Here is a 20,807-nt window from a genome sequence, read left to right as displayed (position 1 = left end):
CACCACGCGCCAGCCCCACACGATGCAACCGTGAGAGATGTGGAGGTTCTCTCGTCGATGGAAGTACGGCTTCTCCTCCTCTTCGACGTCCAATGGCCAACCACTCATCACATACCCATATACTTTGCATAAGGTTTTATCATTTTTAGTTTCTGTAGCCACCTGTTTGTGGCTGAGAGGAAAGCTGTCCTCTACGAAGTGTAAATATGCCGCGTCATCGTTGTACTCAGACTCAGTTTTACTTACCGGTAGTGGTAGGCGCGACAACCCATCAGCATTTCCGTTCTTTTCGGTTGGAACAAACACGATGTCGAAGTCGTAGGCGGCTAATCTTACCGCATACCGCTGCAGTCGGCTGGCCGCCGTCTCCGGAATACCTTTCTTACGCCCAAAAATATAGCTCAGTGGTTTGTGGTCACTTCGTAATGTGAAGTGACGACCAAAGAGGTACTGGTGGTGACGCGTCACGCCGTACACGATGGCGAGCGCCTCCTTGTCGATCTGGCTGTAGCGCTGCTCGGCGGCGTTGAGCGTGCGCGAGGCGCAGCACAGCACGCGCTCGCTGCCGTCGGGGTGGCGCTGCGCCAGCACGGCGCCCAGCCCGTACGCGCTGCTGTCCACCGCCAGCACCAGCGGCAGTGTCGGGTCGTAGTGGCACAACACCGGGTCGCTACTCAACTTCTCTTTGACCGTTTTAAAAGCCACTTCGCACGATTCAGACCACACCCACTTTGTACCTTTTTTAAGTAATGCGTACATTGGTTGTAAAATTGAGCTAAGATTCTGTATAAACCGGGCATAGTAATTTATCAAACCTAGCGCCGCTCGTAACTGTGATACATTAACTGGCGCAGGCATGTTTGTAATGGCTTCGACTTTACTTTTGTCTGTATGTAATCCGTGCTTATTTATCCTATACCCTAAGTAACAAATTTCTTCTTTGAAAAACTCGCACTTGGAAAACCTGATAGTTAGCCCCGCCTCTTTTAATCTATCTAAAACAGCCCTTAAATTATACATGTGTTCGTTTGTGTCCCGGCCCGTCACACAGATATCGTCGATAAATGCGACTACATGTTTTAATCCACTAAGGGTTTCTGTAATCAACTTTTGGAACATCTCCGGTAAACACTTAATACCGAAGGGTGCGCGCCGGTACACAAACATACCTACATGAGTCGTAATTGTTGTTAAAGGTTGTGACTCATCTGACAATTTTAACTGTAAATACGCATTTTTAAGATCCAGTTTAGTATATTTTTCGCCCCCACTGAGCGCTGCAAACATTTCTTCAATCCGTGGTAACGGATAGTGAAAATCTTTTAAAAGTTTATTAACTGTAATTTTAAAATCGCCACAAATGCGAATGGAACCATCTGGTTTAATTATAGGTACAATAGGTGTCCCGTAATCGGCACGCTCGACCTTCTCAATGATTCCTTCCCGTTGCAGTCTGTCCAACTCATTCTCAACCGGAATGCGTAGAGCTAGTGGGAGCGCGCGAGCTTTAAAAAATATCGGTGTACTATCAGTTAAATACAATGTTATCTCATGTTTAAATGTGCCCATTTGATCGGTAAAAACTTCAGGAAATTGTTCTTTTAGCTTTAAAACCGTTGGGTCGAGAGTCTCTTTTAGATTGTAAAGGTTAATCGATTTTAATTGTAGTTCACGTAGCCACCGACGGCCTAGGAGTGGCGGCCCGCCGCGCGAGATAACGAACAATGGCAGTGTGACCGCCTCGCCGCCCTCACAGCTGACGCTCACCGATACTCGACCTAACGGTATTATAGCATCTCCAGTGTACGATTGTAACCTAATGTCATCTTGAATAATAGGCAAATGAGACAAATGTTGGTCATAAAAAGTCTTAGAAACAGCTGATATTTTGCTACCAGTATCAATTTCAAACACAATACTTTGTTTTTCAACTAACAATTTACAATAATAAGGGCCATCTTTCATGTTATGAACAGCTATTTCTTTAATACTGTAAAGTCCATCATACCCGTCATTGTCCGAGTCCGAGGTTTCCTCCTGTAAGTAATTTTGATATCTGCCGGCACTTTTACCATTTTTACAAACGGCCGATAAATGACCTTTCACTTGACACTTGTCACACACGTATGACCTATAGCGACACTTGTTAGGCGCGTGGGCATCCTTGCCACACCGCCAACACGGCTGCCGCTGCTGGCGCGCCGGTGCGCCCTGGCGTGGGGGCGCGGGGGCGCTGCCCACCCGATGCACACCTTCTGCCGCCACGAGTCTCGCCGAGCCGGCCGCGGCCCACGGCGCGGCGCCCCCAGCGGCCCCCGCAGCCTCCGCCGCGTGCCGCTCCGCCGCCTCCAGTGCCAGCGCCAGCTCCACCGCCTTCTTGTAGTCCAGCGACTGCTCCGCGAACAGCCGGGAGCGCATGTCGTCACTGCGCAGTCCCGACACGAACTGGTCCCGGATGTTTTCTTCAAGCTTGTTACCGAAGTTGCAATAGGTGGCCAGATGTTTTAGGTGTTGAAGGAAACTTCCGATCGATTCGCCTTCATTCTGACGTCGTTGTCTGAACGTGTGGCGTTCGGCGATTTCTGAACGTCTTGGTTCTAGATGGTTCTCGACGAGTTCGACCAGCTCGGTGAAGGTCTTGGTCTCGGGGTGGTTCGGAGCGCACAGGTCGCACATGAGCGCGTAGGTCGCAGCCCCGACATGCGTTAACAACGTGGCCACGCGCAACTCACTTTTTATTTCGTTCAACAAAATGAACTGCTCCGCAAGTCGCACATAAGCTGTCCAACTATTACGCCCGTCGAGGTCAAATTCGTGTAGTTTACCCAACGGCATTTTCACTAAATTCACCAATTCGTCGCCACTGTAAAAGGACTTGACTGCATAGAAACACAGGTTAAGCGAGACTGGTTTATTCACACATACCGCACAATATATTCGCAAATAGTAATGACGAGTTACCCTACATATTAATACATCACATTAAGAATGAATTTAAATTAGTACATCAGAATATTCAGAGTCTTTCTTCTAAATTGTTAGAAATAGAACTATTTTCGGAAAAATTTAACATTGATTGTTTATGTATCACAGAACATTGGTTAGACGAGAATAAAATGATGTTCCAATTGAAAAATTACAAACTTATAAGCTGTTTTAACAGAAAGTGCAACGAGCATGGCGGGTCACTTATATTTCTTAAAGAAAATTGTAAATGTAAAGAACGAAAGGACATAGTTGCTCTATCTGTTAAACACCATATAGAAATTTCATGTGCAGAGCTAAACAAGTATATAATAGTATGTACCTACAGGCCACCTACTGGTGATTTCATTACCTTTGAGACTGTCATGGAGGATGTTCTAAGGTTAGCTTCCAATAGTAAAAAGGAAGTAATAGTGTGTGGTGACTTTAATGTTGACCTATTAGGTGACTCTCCTAATAGGTCGAAATTACTGTTACTTTTTAAATCATTTAATCTTTTTAATGTCTTTCTGGAACCAACTAGAATTACATCCACGTCGGCCACTTGTCTAGATAACATATTCTGTAACTGTGAGTTTAAAGACAGTAGTGTGATAAATTGTCTGAGGTCAGACCACAGTGGGCAGACCATTACCTTAGTAAACACTGACAAGACAAATAAAACTAAGGTGAGATGCAGACCGATTACTACAAAGAAAATTGACAATTACTTGAAGAAACTAGACGAAAAACTTCCGAAGGTTAAAGTAGATTGCAATTCTAATGAGATGTATACTAACTTATTTAAGATAATAGCTGATGAGTTTGAGAGTAATTTTGAAACGAAGGAAGTTTTGATAGACAATAAAATTAAATTTTGTGACTGGGCTACAGATGGTATTCGCAAAAGCAGGGCGACATTATATGATCTGTATGAGATGAAAACATTCATACTCCGCCCTGACTTTCAATCTTATGTGAAGAAATATAGCAAAATGTACAAATGTGTCTGTCACTGTGCGAAGACAATTTTTATTAATAACAAGATTAAAGACTCTGCTAACAAATCTAAGGCCATTTGGAATATTATTAATAACGAAACGGGGAAGAATCGAACACGCGAGACTAATTTATCTTTAAAGGTAGGCAATGACATAATAACATCAAATGACGAGGTGGCGAGAGTCTTTGAAGAGTTTTTTACGAACATTCCTTTAGAGACTACTTGCAACCTAGATTCTTCAGCTACATTAGCTGAAACCCTGATGAAGGAGAACGCACCTTCAACTGATAAGGAATTTCAATTCAGATATATTAATACATTAACTATTATAAAAACATTTAAGTCCTTAAATATGAAGAAAACTGAAGACTTGTGGGGAATGTCAGTTAAATTTGTTCTTTCTATTATTAATAAAATCGCCCCAATTTTGGCTAACATTTTTAATAAATGTATCGCTGAAGGTGTGTTCCCAGATCTTATGAAATTGAATAAAATTATACCTCTGTTCAAGAGTGGGGATATGGAGGACCCTGCAAATTTCAGACCTGTCTCGGTTCTTCCAGTTTTGAGTAAAATATTTGAGAGGGTCATACTCAATCAGATGCTTTTGCATTTCAATGAAGCTCGATTGTTTCATAGCCAGCAGTATGGTTTTACAAAAGGCAAATCAACAACCGATGCCGGTACCGCGTTAATTAAGCACATATTTGACGCCTGGGAAGACCATCACGATGCTATTGGAGTCTTCTGTGATCTGTCGAAGGCGTTTGATTGTGTAGACCATCAGACTTTAATTTCGAAACTGAGATACTATGGAATAGGAGGAAAGGCTTTAGATTTGATAGCTTCATATTTAGACAAGAGGCAACAAAGGGTCGATATTAACAATACTAAATCACAGGGGGCTCATGTAAAGATAGGCGTCCCTCAAGGATCTATTCTAGGACCATTTTTATTCCTCATTTATATTAATGACTTGCCTTTTATGGTTGAAAAATTGACTAATATAGTTTTATTTGCTGACGATACTTCTTTGCTTTTTAAAGTTAAAAGAAGTGAAAATAATTTTTATGAAATTAATTCTATTCTATCTGACATACACGATTGGTTTACCGTAAATAATCTTTTATTGAATTCTAAGAAAACGAAATGTATTAAATTTACACTGCCGAATGTTAGACAATGCGATACTAACATTATTCTAGATGGGAATAAATTGGACCTAGTTAATGATACTGTCTTTCTTGGTATGACTATAGATTCAAAGTTGCAGTGGGGACCTCACATTGCCAAATTGGCTGGAAGGTTGAGCTCCGCAGCTTTTGCTGTACGGAAAATTAGACAGCTGACCGACGTTGAAACCGCCAGATTAGTTTACTTTAGTTATTTCCACAGCTTATTGTCGTATGGCATTTTGCTTTGGGGTAGAGCCGCTGATATTGAAACTATATTTGTATTACAGAAAAGAGCCATCCGCTCTATATACAAACTTGGTTCCAGGGATTCATTGAGAGAACTATTTAAAGAAATTAACATCCTTACAGTTCCATGTCAGTTCATTTTTGCCAATTTAATGTATGTACGAAAGAATATTTCAACTTTTGATACAATTGGCAGTAATCATGACATTAATACTAGGAACAAGCATAAGCTGGCTTTTCCAGCGATGCGTCTGGCGAAAGTTAATAAATCGTTTTTAGGGTACTGTATTAGATTTTATAATAAGCTTCCAACAGAAGTTGCTCAAATGCCAGAGAATAAGTTTAAGGGTTACATTAAAGAGAAACTCAGTAAAAAAGCTTATTATAAAATTGATGATTACTTAGAGGACGTTAATGCATGGCTGTGATAAGTAGTTAGCTCTGCTCATATTATTATAATAATTATTATTAAGCTTATATGTCTTGTATACCAACTAGTTTTAAGTCTTTTTTTGAAAAGGTGGCTCAGGAGTTTCTTGCCTCCGTTCTTCTCCTTAGACAGAAAGAGCCCCCCCTTATCCGAACGGAGAGTAATTTCGTCACCTTAAATCGTAAACCGCCTAACTCCGCGCGAGCAAATTTTACAGGAGACAAAAAAAACTGTTTATTTTGTACTTCTACTTAGGATACCCCCTAATGTTTTTTTGTTACTAGAATAAAAAAGTGGTTGCGAATTCAACGGCGTTATGAAAAATTTGCTATTTTTATCGCTTTATACATAAAATGGACTTACGATCTTTTCCCAATCTCTATGTGAATACTATTATTGGAGATACGTGTTTTTCCTGGAAATACGAGTTTTTCGGACTACGATTATGTAAAATACTTTTCTCTTTGATGGACTTACGCTATTCAAATATAGATAAATCTCCCTACCTTTTCCTATTACTTCGAATTTCGAGTATTATTGATGTACTTAATAAAATGATTATGTAATCAGCAATCATCTTTATAAGCAGTAGAAAACATAAATCAGTACTAGGCAGGCTGCGTCCATGCTCCCGCTGTCGCCGTTGAAACCCTGGTGGTAACCTGGTGGCGGTACGCTGTGATCATCATCTGACGAGCAAGAAGTGACGGATTGAAAGTAGGAACGGGGCGCTAAAGACTGTTCCTAGCCCCGATGGCATACCAGACCGTGTGTCTCCGCTGCTTGCCCTCAGAGCTGGTTTGTACAGACAGTTTATCTGTCTGTTGAACCGCAGCATGAGGTAAGTGAGGTCTCCACTGACTGGAAAGAGTCCAAGTTAAAGCTCCTGAAGAAAGAAAGCAGTCCTGCAGATTCTTCTTCTGTGTACCAACCCATCCGACTGCTGTAAGAAGCTGACAAGCTCTTTAATTTAGTGACACCCCCTGGCTGAACGTTCTTCACCTTTTGGATTGTCAGTTTGGCTTATGAAATGCACAATCGATAGCGGATACAATACAATACACATTGTGCTAAATGCATTCTGCTGATGACACACAGAAGGCTGAGAGAACATCCTTCGAGGATGACATCCCAAAGACGAAAGTGGCCTTGTTTGGCATAATCCACCACATAGGCCTTAAAACAGCGCTCCTCCTGACACCCTACAAATTCGTGTTAGTGATGTTCATATTGGTATAGAACGGCACATGTGCTACCCCAGCTTAGTCGTAGATAGTTGCTGGTCATTCGAGGATCATTTCAGGATGTTAGTTCCCCGGGCTCAAAAAGCAGTTGGTGATCTGTATGCCATGCAGTGCGCAGGCTACTTCCAAATCTGGGGGTCCTCGCAAATGAACCCATCGCCTCTATACGGGTGCCGTGCAATCTATTGCCCTCCAAGGAGCACCTGTCTTGTCAAGTCGAAGAGAATGACTGTGATGGGACTGGTTGCAGAAGCCAAGGATTCGTCAGCAACGAGTTGCAGCAGCCGTCCTGCCTTGTTTGCAAAAAAAACTACATTAGTATGTTGAAGATGACTACGCGGTAAAGAAAGCCATGCACATCACAAGCCACATGGTGGTCCAATATCGAGAAGGAGATGAAAGCCCAAAACCTGACCACATCGACAACCCGGGATAGAATATCCTGGCGCCGAAGTACGAGGAGGCCCGACCCCAGCTAAACTGGCAAGAGGGCAGGAGAAAGAAGAAGAAGATTAGTATGTTGTAGTTAAGTGCTGACTCCAACAAAAATATACAAAATAATATGTTTACGCGTAACTTTTAATTTAAGAACATAACATTGCTAAAAAATAGCAAAATTTAACTATAAATTGTTCAATAAGAATGTTAAGTACCTGCTATAATTTATTTATGTAGTATTAAAAACAAAGTCAAAAATATAGTTTTATTGCAAAAACGTACGTCCACTCCCACCTACATCGCTCATTGTATGGGAGTAGGAGGAGTTACGAGGTTTTATTGTTTAAAAATCATGACTTCGAGTTAGGAGGAAAACGAAAATTTAATTTGCTCAGAGCTAAGTTTTTTTATCGATTTACGAGTAATACGAAAAGATGCGCCTTGAAAAGACGCTTCTAATGATACCAAAAAGTCATTTTCGCCAAAAAGTGGAGTTAGGCGGTTTACGATTTAAGGTGACGATTTGTAAAAATTGACGTTCATCAGAAAATTTTATATTTGTACGATGAATAAAAAATTTTGACTTTGACTTTGACTTTGACTTATTTTGTTTACTTTATCCGCTATCTACGAAGTTTCATCAAGATTTCACCTCAATTTTCGGTAACAACTTTATCCAATAATAGTGTCTTCACTACAAGTTGCTACACCTCAGAATATTGACCATTGTGTTGAAGTTAGCAAGGAGGTTCGAACACAAGAGGTTATCTGGTTACTCTGTGAACTTGTCCGTTGTCTGTGGCGATGCTTTCCTGCAGGGTGACAGTTGAAAAGGCGGGAACACCTCCATTGGCAAGCAGTTAGGGTGGAGTTTCTTCAGTGATCGTGACGTAAGGCAATGACCCAAGTGCAAGTTACTAGGTCAAAGAGTTCTTAGTTCTCTAATTTACTAATAAAATCGAATTCCTAACCATAAATGATATTGATAATTTGTCAAATTCGGATTTAAAAAGTTTCAGATATATAAAAGAAAAAACAAATGAATAAACACAAACATGCCAGTCAAATATAACCCTCTATTTTTCTTCACCGTAACATCTAAAAACTGTTTTTTTTTAGTATCAATGATGATCAAAAGTGCCAATACATTATACAGTGTGCTGCAAAAAGGGTATACTTTCATACTAAGCCGAAACTCTCTATATCTAGCCCTTTTTGCAACACCCTATATGATATATTTGCAAAAGCGCTTTTGCAGCCCTAAAATCGCTCAGTACACCCACCACGCCACCGGCCGGCGTGCCACAGGGGCGTACAATATACATGTAGGGACCCCAGTTATATCTAGTTAGCTAGATAGTCACATTCTATTGTTCGTTGCAACGGCACTGTCGCTTCACATAACTCCGAGTGACGGATGCTGAGGGCATAACTATTATATCTGTGCGGGGAATATGCAGCTGTGACGAAATTCAGACATTCTGAAACCTAAAACATGAATGCCTAATCTGTCTGGCAAATCTTTCTCCACGGAAGCAAACCTACCTCTCTTGTTTGTCACCGACATACGATAAGAACGAGAAATCTTTTATAGGACACAGGCCACAACACTCTGTCCTGAGCCTTCCTCATCCAGCCTATACACGGTTTGGGATTAAGATCGTCAGCGTCAAAATATCTACTTTAACTTTCACAACCTTAAGTTTCCAAAATCACGAAACACAATAACCTAATCTCAGCATATTTACATGACTATCTAAGCCGTGTTGCGGGGCAGCCGCGCACTATGGTTTATGTGCGAAGTTGCCGGCAAATTCGCGCAATTACCGTAACTTGGCGAACTAACCGCCATCTGTAGTGGGTGGGTATTGTCGCTGATTTAGACTTGAGTTAATTGGTCCAAGTTTAGGGCTGCAGTAAGATAGTAACTACGAATGGTAAAGGACTTTTCAAAGTTAATCGCCGATTATTATAATCTAATCCTAACTAATATTATAAATGCGAAAGTAACTGTGTGTGTCTGTCTGTTACTCTTTCCCGCCAAAACAACTGAACGGATTTGAATGAAATTTGGTAAACATATGGTCTAGACCATGAGAAAGAACTTAGGCTACTTTTTATCCCGGAATTCCCACGGGAAAAGTTTTGAAGGCGAAGCGAAGTTCGCGGGAACAGCTATGTTGAATGAATATTTAAAAAACTCTATGCGAAGCTTTGGCTAAATATCCATCTATCATGTAAAATATTAGTATTTAATCCGCTCAGTAACTCATTATTCACATAAAAAATAATAACTAGGTAGATAGTAACCTATATTTTAGGGTGAAATGTGATCCCGCAACTGTTACCAGACAGACGAGGATAGTCTCAAATTTCAGGCAAAATCTAACACAATATTTAAACAAGAATATTAAATTTTGAAACTGCCAACTACTTTGTTATTCCACGCAAATAGGCCACGCTAAAATATTCACTAACCATTTTATTCACGTTGTTTTGATTTTGTATGTTAAACCAATTCTAAAACACAACATTTTGTCCTCGGTCTTCCTCATCCACTACTATTGGGGTCAGAATTGTATGGGAGGCCTATATCCAGCAGTGGCTATTATTGAGGACAAATCTTCTTTGTCGAGTCGAAGGCAATCAATGCTTTACTCTTGCATAGTCACCCTTTCTTTTCATCATCATCACAGAACAATCTTCCATTGCTGACACAAACATTTATCACCAAGACTTGAGAAATGCTGAAGGTATGACTTGAATTTGTCACCGTAGTGAAAGGATTAGCTAGCAAGTCGCTGAATGCGTACGCACTCGACGTATATAATAAAAGTATTCCCCAGGTTACATCAATGAAACCTGGGGAGTCAATTTTTCATTAAAGACGAAGTAGGTTAGTATCTTCGGTGGTAAGTTAGGTGGTATCTCTGCATTTTGGATCCTTGACACCGTATAATTCAAATTTAGCACCACTTTAAAATGACCGCGAGATGAGTTAGGGCAAAACACCCAGTAACTGACCATGTGCCAGTAACTGACCACCTTCCTCTTCAACTCCAATAAATAAGAAAAATAGCCAAGCAGGGCCATCTAGTGAACATCCAGTCTATTTTGGGGTTCATTGAGAGCATTACTGATACAAAAGATTTTGCCAGCCGCCAACAGATGGATAGTGAGCGATCGAAAAAGTTCAGTTGGCGCGCGAACCGAGTAAATTGCAGTTGTGTCTAACGTATTTGTTAAGGTAAGTGAATTTTTTGATCGTAAAATTTACCATGAAAAAAATTGAAATCATTGAAAGAAAAAAATATACCATATAGATTGAATTATAAAGATTACGTTTTTGATAAGATTCAGCTTGTTATTTCCCGTTTGATTGTTTTTAATGGGGTGGACAGTTACTGGACGACGAAACGGCGATTTTCCAATAACTGACCACCTATGTCGGTTATTGGGATTTTTGGTTGAAGCTGAATTTAGGCAAAATAAGAACGTAATATTAAAGCTCATATGTGCCATTTTCTTGTGTCAAAATATGAGCATTCTATCTTCACTCCTTCCATTTACTGACATAGGTGGTCAGTTATTGGGTAAATTGGTGGTCAGTTACTAGTATTATTATATATGATATATTTTTACAGCTTTCAGCGAGATGAAGAAGCGCCAAAATAGCAAAAAAAGTATAGAAAAGGCAATTCCACTTGTCTGTGACAAACTAGGATCAACAAGACATTCCAAAATAATTCAGGGTGACATGCAAGCACCTTTTAAAATAAAGAGAATTCAAACACAAAGTCCAAGTTTGTTCCAGATTCGGTATTAGCTGATGAGGAAGATAAAAACGCTAGTGGAGCATACTATCAGCCTAGGATAATGTGGATTGTCCAGGATAAAGACAGATGTCACAATTTTTCCTTAAAGATAATCCTTGGAGCAGTCCCTTCAAGAATGCAAGACCAGGAGACAAATGGCTTTCACCATCTCACTCTATGAAAAGATACTCAAATGCTATCTTCAGAACAGCTGAAGGCGTACCTAACAAATGCCAGCGCTTGTGAACCAGATGAAATTGGTTCCCCGAGCACAAAAGCACTTGGCGAACAAGACCTCAATGACGCTATTAATGACCCAACCCGAATATACGTTACCGACGAAACGCGCCTCCACATTTTTCCAAAGACAGGCAAAGCCACTTCAGCAAAATAGGAAAAAGAAAGCATCACTACAATGCTAGCAGCTCAGCCTCAGCCGGTGCACCAACACGCCCTTCAATGGCATTATGAACGGCCAGAGGATTTCAAACAGAACGGTAAAATCGGCAAACAAGAAATGGGGCATTCTTCTATAAGTTGTTACCACGACCAACACCCCAGCCATTTGGAACCGATACCACAACTATCCGGAATCCACTGGCAACGCTATACTATCATTGGCAGACACATTAGTCCAGCAGCGGAAAATGCAGAAAGTACAGCGATGTTCTGCTTCAGTGACGCCTCTTCAACGAGGCAAAGATTCCCTGTCCCCCTTGCAGAAATGACTACTCCTGTCTTTGGCCAAATACTTACCTACGAAAGCACGTTTCAACAGCATCCTAAATATTCCAGTGGAATCCTCAACAAAGTCATTGAAATCCCGTTCGTCAAGGCATCCATCTTTGTATCCTGAAAAACTAACCCCCAATATCTGATTCGGTCATAATAACAATGGCTAGCCTAAATGACTCTTTTATCCGCACTGAAAGTCTCTGGGTGGGGTTTCAGCAATAATGAAAACCATCTGTCTCTGGTTCTACATCCTTGAAAGGACCGACGGGGAAAGGGCCTACTTTTCCGGCGGGGAATTTATGTTTTCCCAGGCCGACAATACAATCCGCCACGATTCCTCCTCCTCATCAGTTGATACCGAATATCCAAAAGACCGGCTTTAGCGCTTGGATTCGCTACTTTATATTTAAGAAAATGCTCGTTTCTGGCACCATGAATGCTTCATGGGCCTGTCCCACTGATCCTGGCTTGTTCCGGACAAACAAAATCGCCCTTTCTGTGACTTATCTGAAGGTACTACATTGGGGCCATTTAATCTCCCTGAAAGCTGTAAATTTAAAATGCGTGTTCACTATGTGCATGTGTGTTTATTCCTTTGTTTTTAGTATTTAACAAAAATGCATAAACTTGTGTTTTTAATAAATAAATGGTTGATTATTAGGATAAGGTATTATTTAAATTATGCATTAATCTGATTAATTAATTTAATGCACTTTTCAGTTAAGAAACCTTGAGCAAAAGTGATGTGTCACACATTAAAAGAGACCAGAGGATCGGTACTATTACATGAAGTAATCAAATAAATAAATAATAATAAGATTTAATCATAATTCCATTTTTAAACCATTTTAAATTGGTGGTCAGTTACTGGCATCGAGTGTGGTCAGTTACTAGATTTTAGTGGTCAGTTACTGGGAAAATCAGTACTTTTTGTTTGCAAAAATATATAAAAAAATGAGTAACTTCAACATGTTTGCTATTTACTCAGGAATGTAGCTCTGTTATTCTAGTTTCTAAAACAAAAATCGGATTTAATAAGCGATAAGAATTGAGCCCGCTACAGATAAATTACTGGAACAACTCCCTTAAGGTGGTCAGTTACTGGGTGTTTTGCCCTATTATAGTTGAAAACTCGACATATCTTCCCCCTTTATTTGTTTTATCTAAAATAGCCTTCCTGTCACAATCCGCACCTCTTTCCCCAGTACGTACTACACATCCACCAGCACTTTCCAGCATGACTATACGTCTTAAGAGGGTACACTACATAATTCCGAATTACTTTTTTACGAATATGAAAATAACGATTTTTAAAATTTCGAATTTCATAGTTCCGAATAATTCACAATCCCGAATTTTAAGTTTCCAAATAACGAAAATCACGAATAGTTTATAAACGAAATTTCAAACAACATATTTATTAAAATGACGAATGTCAATTTTCCGAATATTATTATTTCGATGTTTCAAAAGTACAATTTTTTATTATATCGAATTGTTAAAATTACGAATCCCGAAGTTTTAATATTCCGAAAATACAAATTCCCGAATGTTTCTTAGTTAACAAGAAATGGTTATATGAATTATGCAGCATAATGCGTATAAAAACAATATTTTTTAAGCTATATTATGTGAAACGCTCCGCTCCGCTTCGCTGCGCTCCGCTTTGTTTTTCGATATCTATGTGCACCTAACACGCTCCTCCTCGCTTTGCTCGTCGTCGCACCTATCTTTAGGTTTAGGTCCTAAGGTTTTTAAGTTTAAACACCATAAAAATCCTAGCAATTGTTTTGCTCTATATTTGAAACGCTCCGCTCCGCTTCGCTGCGCTCCGCTTTGTTTTTCGATATCTATGTGCACCTAACACGCTCCTCCTCGCTTTGCTCGTCGTCGCACCTATCTTTTGGTTTTGGTTCTAAAGTTTTAAAGACGTTTTCGTTTTTTTGTCAAAATCACGAATTATCATATTTCCGATCGGGATTTGACTTTTTCGTGATTATAATAAATCGGTATTTTATTTTTCGTATATTAAAGTAATCGTATTTTTTAACATTCGTATATTTAACAATCGTAATAACAAAATTCGTGATTATAATATTCGAAATTATAATTTTCGTCATTATTATAATTCGGTATTTAAAAAAAATCGGTATTGCAATATTTCGTAAATTACAGTATATTCGGGGTTATCAAATTCGGAAAAAAGTTTTTCGGAATATTTGGGTGTTCCCGTCTTAAGACTATTCAGGTCGCCTGTAAGAGATCGCTCTCAGGCCATAAAGCTGCTTATTTTGCATTGTTTATGTCTCATTTATGTGGTGTTCAGCAATAACCTACATCTAACATCTGCGATCTCCCGCAGGACTACACATCAGTGGACACAATCCTGGAGGGCGGGCTGACGCGCGCGGCGCTGGTGATCCGGTCCAGCGGCGCGCAGCACTACGGGGTGTACAACTGCTCCGTCACCAACGAGTATGGCAACGCCAATGCTGCCATCACGCTTAAACCACTCAGTGAGTACCATTGTAAAGTTAGTGGAAATCATGGATATAAATAGCGGAAAGCTATAGATCGCATCCAATGGCGTGCTTTGGGAGAAGCCTACGTCCCACAGTGGACTGTTATAGGCTGATGGTGAAATAGCTCAAGCAACGCAATGTCAATTATTATGTAAAAGATATTGTTTAGGTCACTGAGGAGGTACGGGGTGAGCCGCGGGCAGAATGTGTGTGTATTGTATTGGTGCGCTACCACGATGCTGCTCGGCCGCTATTGGTCTGTTGCGGCAAAGACGAGCTTCTAATCCTCTTTTATCATTCGTTCTTGAATGCAGCATACTAAGTTTACCGTCATTACGTAGTTCCGGACACCAATCCGTCCTTCCAGACCATTACCATCTTCCAAAACCTCTAACACCAAATCTTTCCCCCAGAATCACTCCCGCTCTTCATAATCCTGATCGGAGTATCCTCAGGCATCATAATCTTCGCTCTGTTCACCACGATGGTGGCCGTCTGCCACCGGCGGCGGCGCCAGGCGGCCCCGGGGCTGAGCAAGAAGCCCGACGTCACCGTGACGGGGACAGACCTGTTCAAGGACAGCGATAGGAGCTCCAATATTAGCGACCTGAAGCCGCAGCTTAATGGTGACGGCGGATATGAGCTGGTGAGTGGAGTTGACATTTTACTTATTATTCTTAGCCCCAGTTACACTATTATCTGTTTGATCGTAACAAGGCATTAGTTGTTGACTTTTGCGACACAGTCATCTGTCAAGAATTTAATACTGAGATGACGTATAATTGGTGACTTTACAATGCGCATTGAAATATACCAGGGGTGTTAATGATCTAACAGACTACGGTTAAACTAGACAATGATGTCGATTCTGAAGGCAGAAATTCTAATTTTAACGCTGTCAAACTAAAAAATTTGCTAGCATAAAATGACATTTACCGAAACAATCATAGAGCCGAATTTTAAACAAAGAAATTAAGGTTTTGACAGCTCTAAATTTAGAATTTCTGCCTTCAGAATCCACATCATTATACTCTTACGTCCATTCATAATCAGGGTCAAAGGGCTGTAATTGTTCATTTTGAAGGATTTGATTTAAATTTGCTGATGCTACAGAAAGACATAAGTAATTGTTCATGCAGAGAACTAAATAACCGAAAAAGTATTTAGAATCTGCAAGCTGCCCTAGCTGTCATTGGCTGTGGAGACAACAGGCTAACGTAGCGTGGGACACCCTTCCGCTAGAGACTTTTTAAACGAATTGTAGGTTATTAAAGATATTGAATTTGATTACCTAAGTTCTGTGTAGATATAAATCAATATCATCATGACCATTGGTGGATAAATCACACTTTAAACATGTCAACATTTTATTAACTACAAACTTAAGTTTTTTAATTAAAATTTCATTAACTCAGATGTTATCGCCTTGTATTCCCCTATCAAGAAGCAGTTTGTACATAGAGAATTAACTAAAACGAAGTATTTTAATTTGAATCTCACTTAGATCAACAATATACCAAGAAAGATGGTGTGTCATGTACAAATACAAAGCTTAAAACTGTGCGCTTTTGTTTACTGTCTAACCGTTTTTGGTTCAACCTAATAACAACCATTGTACTAATGAATCAAAAAAAATCTAACCGAACTAATCCTTACTAATATTATAAATGCGAAAGTAACTGTGTCTGTCTGTCTGTCTGTCTGTCTGTCTGTCTGTCTGTCTGTTACTCTTTCACGCCAAAACCACTGAACGGATTTGAATGAAACTTGGTATACATATGGTCTCGACCCTGGGAAAAAACATAGGCTACTTTTTATCCCGGAATTCCCACGGGAAAACTTTTTAAGGCGAAGCGAAGCGCGCGGGAACAGCTAGTTATAAATAAGAGCTCAGTAGTAGAAGTGGGGTGTTAATTGTCGAGACATTTCTTATGCACAAGCACTCCATCTAGTTCATATTAAAACATCGTTGGGTCTTCGTATCTACTGACCAAAAAGGGAAGATGGTCGATATATAAAAAGCGTTATTAAATTTTTATTGAGACATAATGCAGGAGTCGTAAAAGCGACACCTCTGATGTTGTAAAATTGTTGAATACCGATTCGGTGGAGCCTACTCTCGAAATCATTAGACAAACGTTCGATCTTTGTCTACAGTAGCTTAGTTATTTATGTAATGTAATGGACGTAACAATTATGAAAAATACTCTTTATTTATTTAAAAAAAATTAGCTTACGTACCTACTGACTTCAGAGGAAAAGTCAAACACGTGCTATTCTCATTTTTATTAAATACGTATAGAGGTTGTCTGCAAGAGATTGGTTTTTAAGCGATAAGACCGCCTTTTGTTGAATAATTATTAAGGAGTAACTTGTTAGTTTTGTTTTTAGGGTTCCGTAGCCAAAATGGCAAAAACGGAACCCTTATAGTTTCGTCATGTCCGTCTGTCCGTCTGTCCGTCTGTCACAGCCGATTTACTCGGAAACTATAAGTACTACAGTGATGAAATTTGATGGGAATATGTGTTGTATGAACCGCTACAAAAATATGACACTAAATAGTAAAAAAAAGAATTGGGGGTGGGGCCCCCCATACATGTAACTGAGGGATGAAATTTTTTTTTTCGATGTACATACCCGTGTGGGGTATCAATGGAAAGGTCTTTTAAAATGATATAAAGTTTTCTAAAAAAACATTTTTCTTAAAGTGAACGGTTTTTGAGATATCAGCTCTCAAAGTCGTAAAAAGTATGTCCCCCCCCCCTCTATTTTTATAACTACGGGGTATAAAATTCTAAAAAAAATAGAGGTGATGCATGCTAATTAACTCTTTCAACGATTTTTGGTTTGATCAAAGTATCTCTTATAGTTTTTGAGATAGGTTGATTTAACTGTAAATTATATTTGCTGCTACGGAACCCTTTGTGCGCGAGCCCGACTCGCACTTGGCCGGTTTTATTTTTGGTTTACAAATAAAGAGTTTTACTACTCTGCGTAATGTTTTTAGTTCAAAACATAATAATATTCGTTACTATTTAGATTGCCACCTAACATTTGGTTTTTATTTTCTTCCTCCTAATAGACAAAATCAAATGTACTTAAATTGAGTTCATCATTACCCCTCTCTCAAGTATACTGAAGCCTATTTTGGACTTTTACGTTGTTTTCGATTTAAACACTGATTTACAATCGTTTTACATTCTAACTGATACGGTGAGCTTGTCGCGATGTTAAATTGATTTAAAACATGTGTGCACACATTATTTAGGTGTACATTAAAAATAAAAACGTTAATTTTTACTGCGTAGTTAATGCTAACTGTATTCGAAATCAAAATCACTAAAAAATTTGGATTTCTGTGCCAATTTTTATGGAATCTTGTCACGTGTGTTGACGTCAATGGTGAAGGAAACCAGTGTGAGGAAACCTGCCCATATAGCTTTGTGAACCCCCAACCCGCAGTGGACCAGCGTGGTGGGAAAATGCAAAAACAGCCACAAAGGTTCCAGCCAGGCACTAATACCCCTGCAGAGAGTGGATTATCCATATGTATATAACTACCCACTTATGTATTCCATACATATTTCATGAAAAACGTCATTTGATAAGTCTATCTCTAGAATCTAGATATTTTTGATAGCCTCAGGTTATGGTAATTTCTTTCAAACTATACCTGCCACTATTATCTGCAGATAATAAGTATTCAATTAAAAGCATACATTATCTCCCTTCTGCCGCAGTCGGGTAGAAATAGCACAGAATGTCGCCGATACATTCCGAGTATACCCACTTAGGTATTCTAGAAGACCTGTTGCACCAGTCTAGGACGTAGGGCTTGCGTGGCGTCTAGGTCTAAGTTTGGTGCTAAGCTATTTGGGATGATAATTGTATACCGTCTCTTGCTATTGCGTAGGCTGGACCCGTACGGATGAGTTTTATAATATTTATTGCACAGTGGGTGCTTGGTTGGGTAATTTATCATTATTTCTCACTGTGACTACGATTAACAATATAAGGACAAGATGGGATTATATACAAAAACAAAACAAATAAACTGATAGCAATTTGTTTACTATCAAACCGTTTTAAGTTCAATCTAATGACAGGCATTGTACCAATAATAAATCCTAACTTAATATTATAAATGCGAAAGTAACTGTGTCTGTCTGTCTGTCTGTTACTCTTTCACGCAAAAACTACGGAACGGATTTGAATGAAATTTGATATACATACGGTTTAGACCCTGGGAAAGAACATAGGCTACTTTTTATCCCGGAATTCCCACGGGAAAACTTTTTTAAGGCGAAGCGAAGCGCGCGGGAACAGCTAGTAGTTAATAATCTACTAACTGAAGTACCGAATTCAAAGTAAGAGCTCAGTGGTAGGCTGGTAGCAGTAGGGTATTCTATTCTATTCTATTCTCTGTAGGGGTGTCAGTACAGTAGGGTATTATTTGTCGACTTACTGACACTCTATCTAGTTCGCATTAAAATATTGTTACTTGACAGTTTAAAATTAAATCACTTTTTATTTTCGCTTGTGTCAAAATCTACCTAGCGTCGTCGCGTGGCGTGGGTACAACTTAAAATAACTTTTGTAAAGTTAATATTAAAGGTACTATTTCTGCCTACAACCTAGAAAATCTGTTAAGTAACTTGCAAACATTTTGTGAAGATACGTGTGTAGGTGCGTAATAAATATTAAATTGGAAAATTACCAGATCCGGGGCGGGCTGAATTTTAAATGGATTTAGGTTTTCAATATTCCGGGCTTTATTAAAGTGAGGTATTTGATTGATTTACTACCACTAGACTGTTATGTTAGCCTGCCTAATGTATGAACTGTTAAAATGTAGTAAGAAGACCTGAAGGAAGGCGTAAGAGAGGAAACCGAGAAAGACGTGGCTTGATTGTGTGAAAGAAGATATGAGAGAGTGTGGAGTGAATGAGGATATGACAGAGGATAGGGTAAAATGGCGTGACATGACGCACAAAGCCGACCCTAAATAAGGAAAAGGCTACGAAGAAGAGGAAGAAGTAGTACGATAGGGTTGAAACAGTCATGCTACGGGGTTATAAAGTACCTATCTACAGGTTGTTATAATAAAAAGGAAGAACAAAAGTTGTTCTCAGAATCTCAATTACTCTTTCGGCTACCTACCTTAGTATAGTACTTAGGTAGGTACCATTTTTGCAAAACCCTGTAGTATAATTCTATTTACCACTTTAGGCGTTCCCGTAAAATATTCAAACAAAATAATATGTGGCGACATCTCACACACGGCCATCCGACCCCAAAGTAGATAGAGCCTGTAATATGGGTATCGGACAGCTGATACATTAACACAAATACATAGATAGCTACTTACTAAATATAAATATCAACACCCAAGACCCGAGTACAAAATATCTGTATTTAAACAAATATCTGCCCCAGCCGGGAATCGAACAGTCAGAATCACAATGGTAAACATTTTTTTATTACCTATGTAGGTATATACCTACTTAATCAGAGAATGGTAACAGAAACAATCTCAATTGAAAGTCAGTAAGTAAGTTATGATTTAGTGCTGGAATACATTTTCTTTGTTTATCGGAGTGATTCTAAAAACTGCGTGGGCGCCGCGGCCTCAGACGTGGCGTGCGGTCCCGTCGGACCCCGAGATTCGACCCCAAAATTTACTTTATAATCTAGATAGGTAATTCATTAAAAATAATAATTTGACAGTTGTCGATTCGCATTACCACTTACGTTTATTTTAAAGAACGTCACTTATTAAACTTTACAATAGTTAAACGCAAAATAACTTTTTTTTTACGATTGTTAAATTTTAGAATATTACTCTACCACCTTTAATTTCACTGGCTTCCTCACTATAAGGAAAAAATGTTACGCAAATAGCTTTTTCATAAAAGAAAATTGTAGTGATTTTTTTTACGGTATTAAAGTACGGAATTTAACGTTTGATTTCTGGGACGAGTACATTTTTAAACACAATCAAGACGGCTCAAAGCCGAAGTCTAGTGAGTTTCCAGTAAAAATTTAGCGTGGGCGTTGACCTCGCTATACAAATCTTTAGCCTTAGCTATGTCGCCATCAAAACTGCCTTCAAACACACAGTAACACGCTTTTATATAATAAATAACCTTTTTTGGACATTCAGTGTGTATTTTAAGGAAGTTTTTGTTCGAATTCGCGAAGCTCAGACGGTTTTATACATGATTTGTTGGTTTCA

At 39.3% G+C, this 20,807-nt stretch overlaps 1 protein-coding gene across 3 annotated transcripts in view; it reads left to right on the top strand.

The window, feature by feature from the left end:
- The window catches only part of LOC105387810 (irregular chiasm C-roughest protein-like), a 148,073-nt gene that overhangs the window by 113,083 nt on the left and 14,183 nt on the right, over positions 1-20,807 (top strand). For all 3 annotated transcript variants that reach the window (XM_048629821.1, XM_048629820.1, XM_048629822.1), the window contains exons 14-15: positions 14,413-14,566; positions 14,986-15,218. In XM_048629821.1, the coding sequence (XP_048485778.1) occupies positions 14,413-14,566; positions 14,986-15,218 (387 nt within the window). The remainder of the gene's footprint in view (positions 1-14,412; positions 14,567-14,985; positions 15,219-20,807) is intronic.

Source organism: Plutella xylostella, chromosome 24 (genome assembly GCF_932276165.1).
Source record: "Plutella xylostella chromosome 24, ilPluXylo3.1, whole genome shotgun sequence".
In the NCBI taxonomy this organism is placed as follows: domain Eukaryota; kingdom Metazoa; phylum Arthropoda; class Insecta; order Lepidoptera; family Plutellidae; genus Plutella; species Plutella xylostella.
Note: the sequence above shows the minus strand (reverse complement) of the source record. Positions and strands in the feature narration are given on the sequence as shown.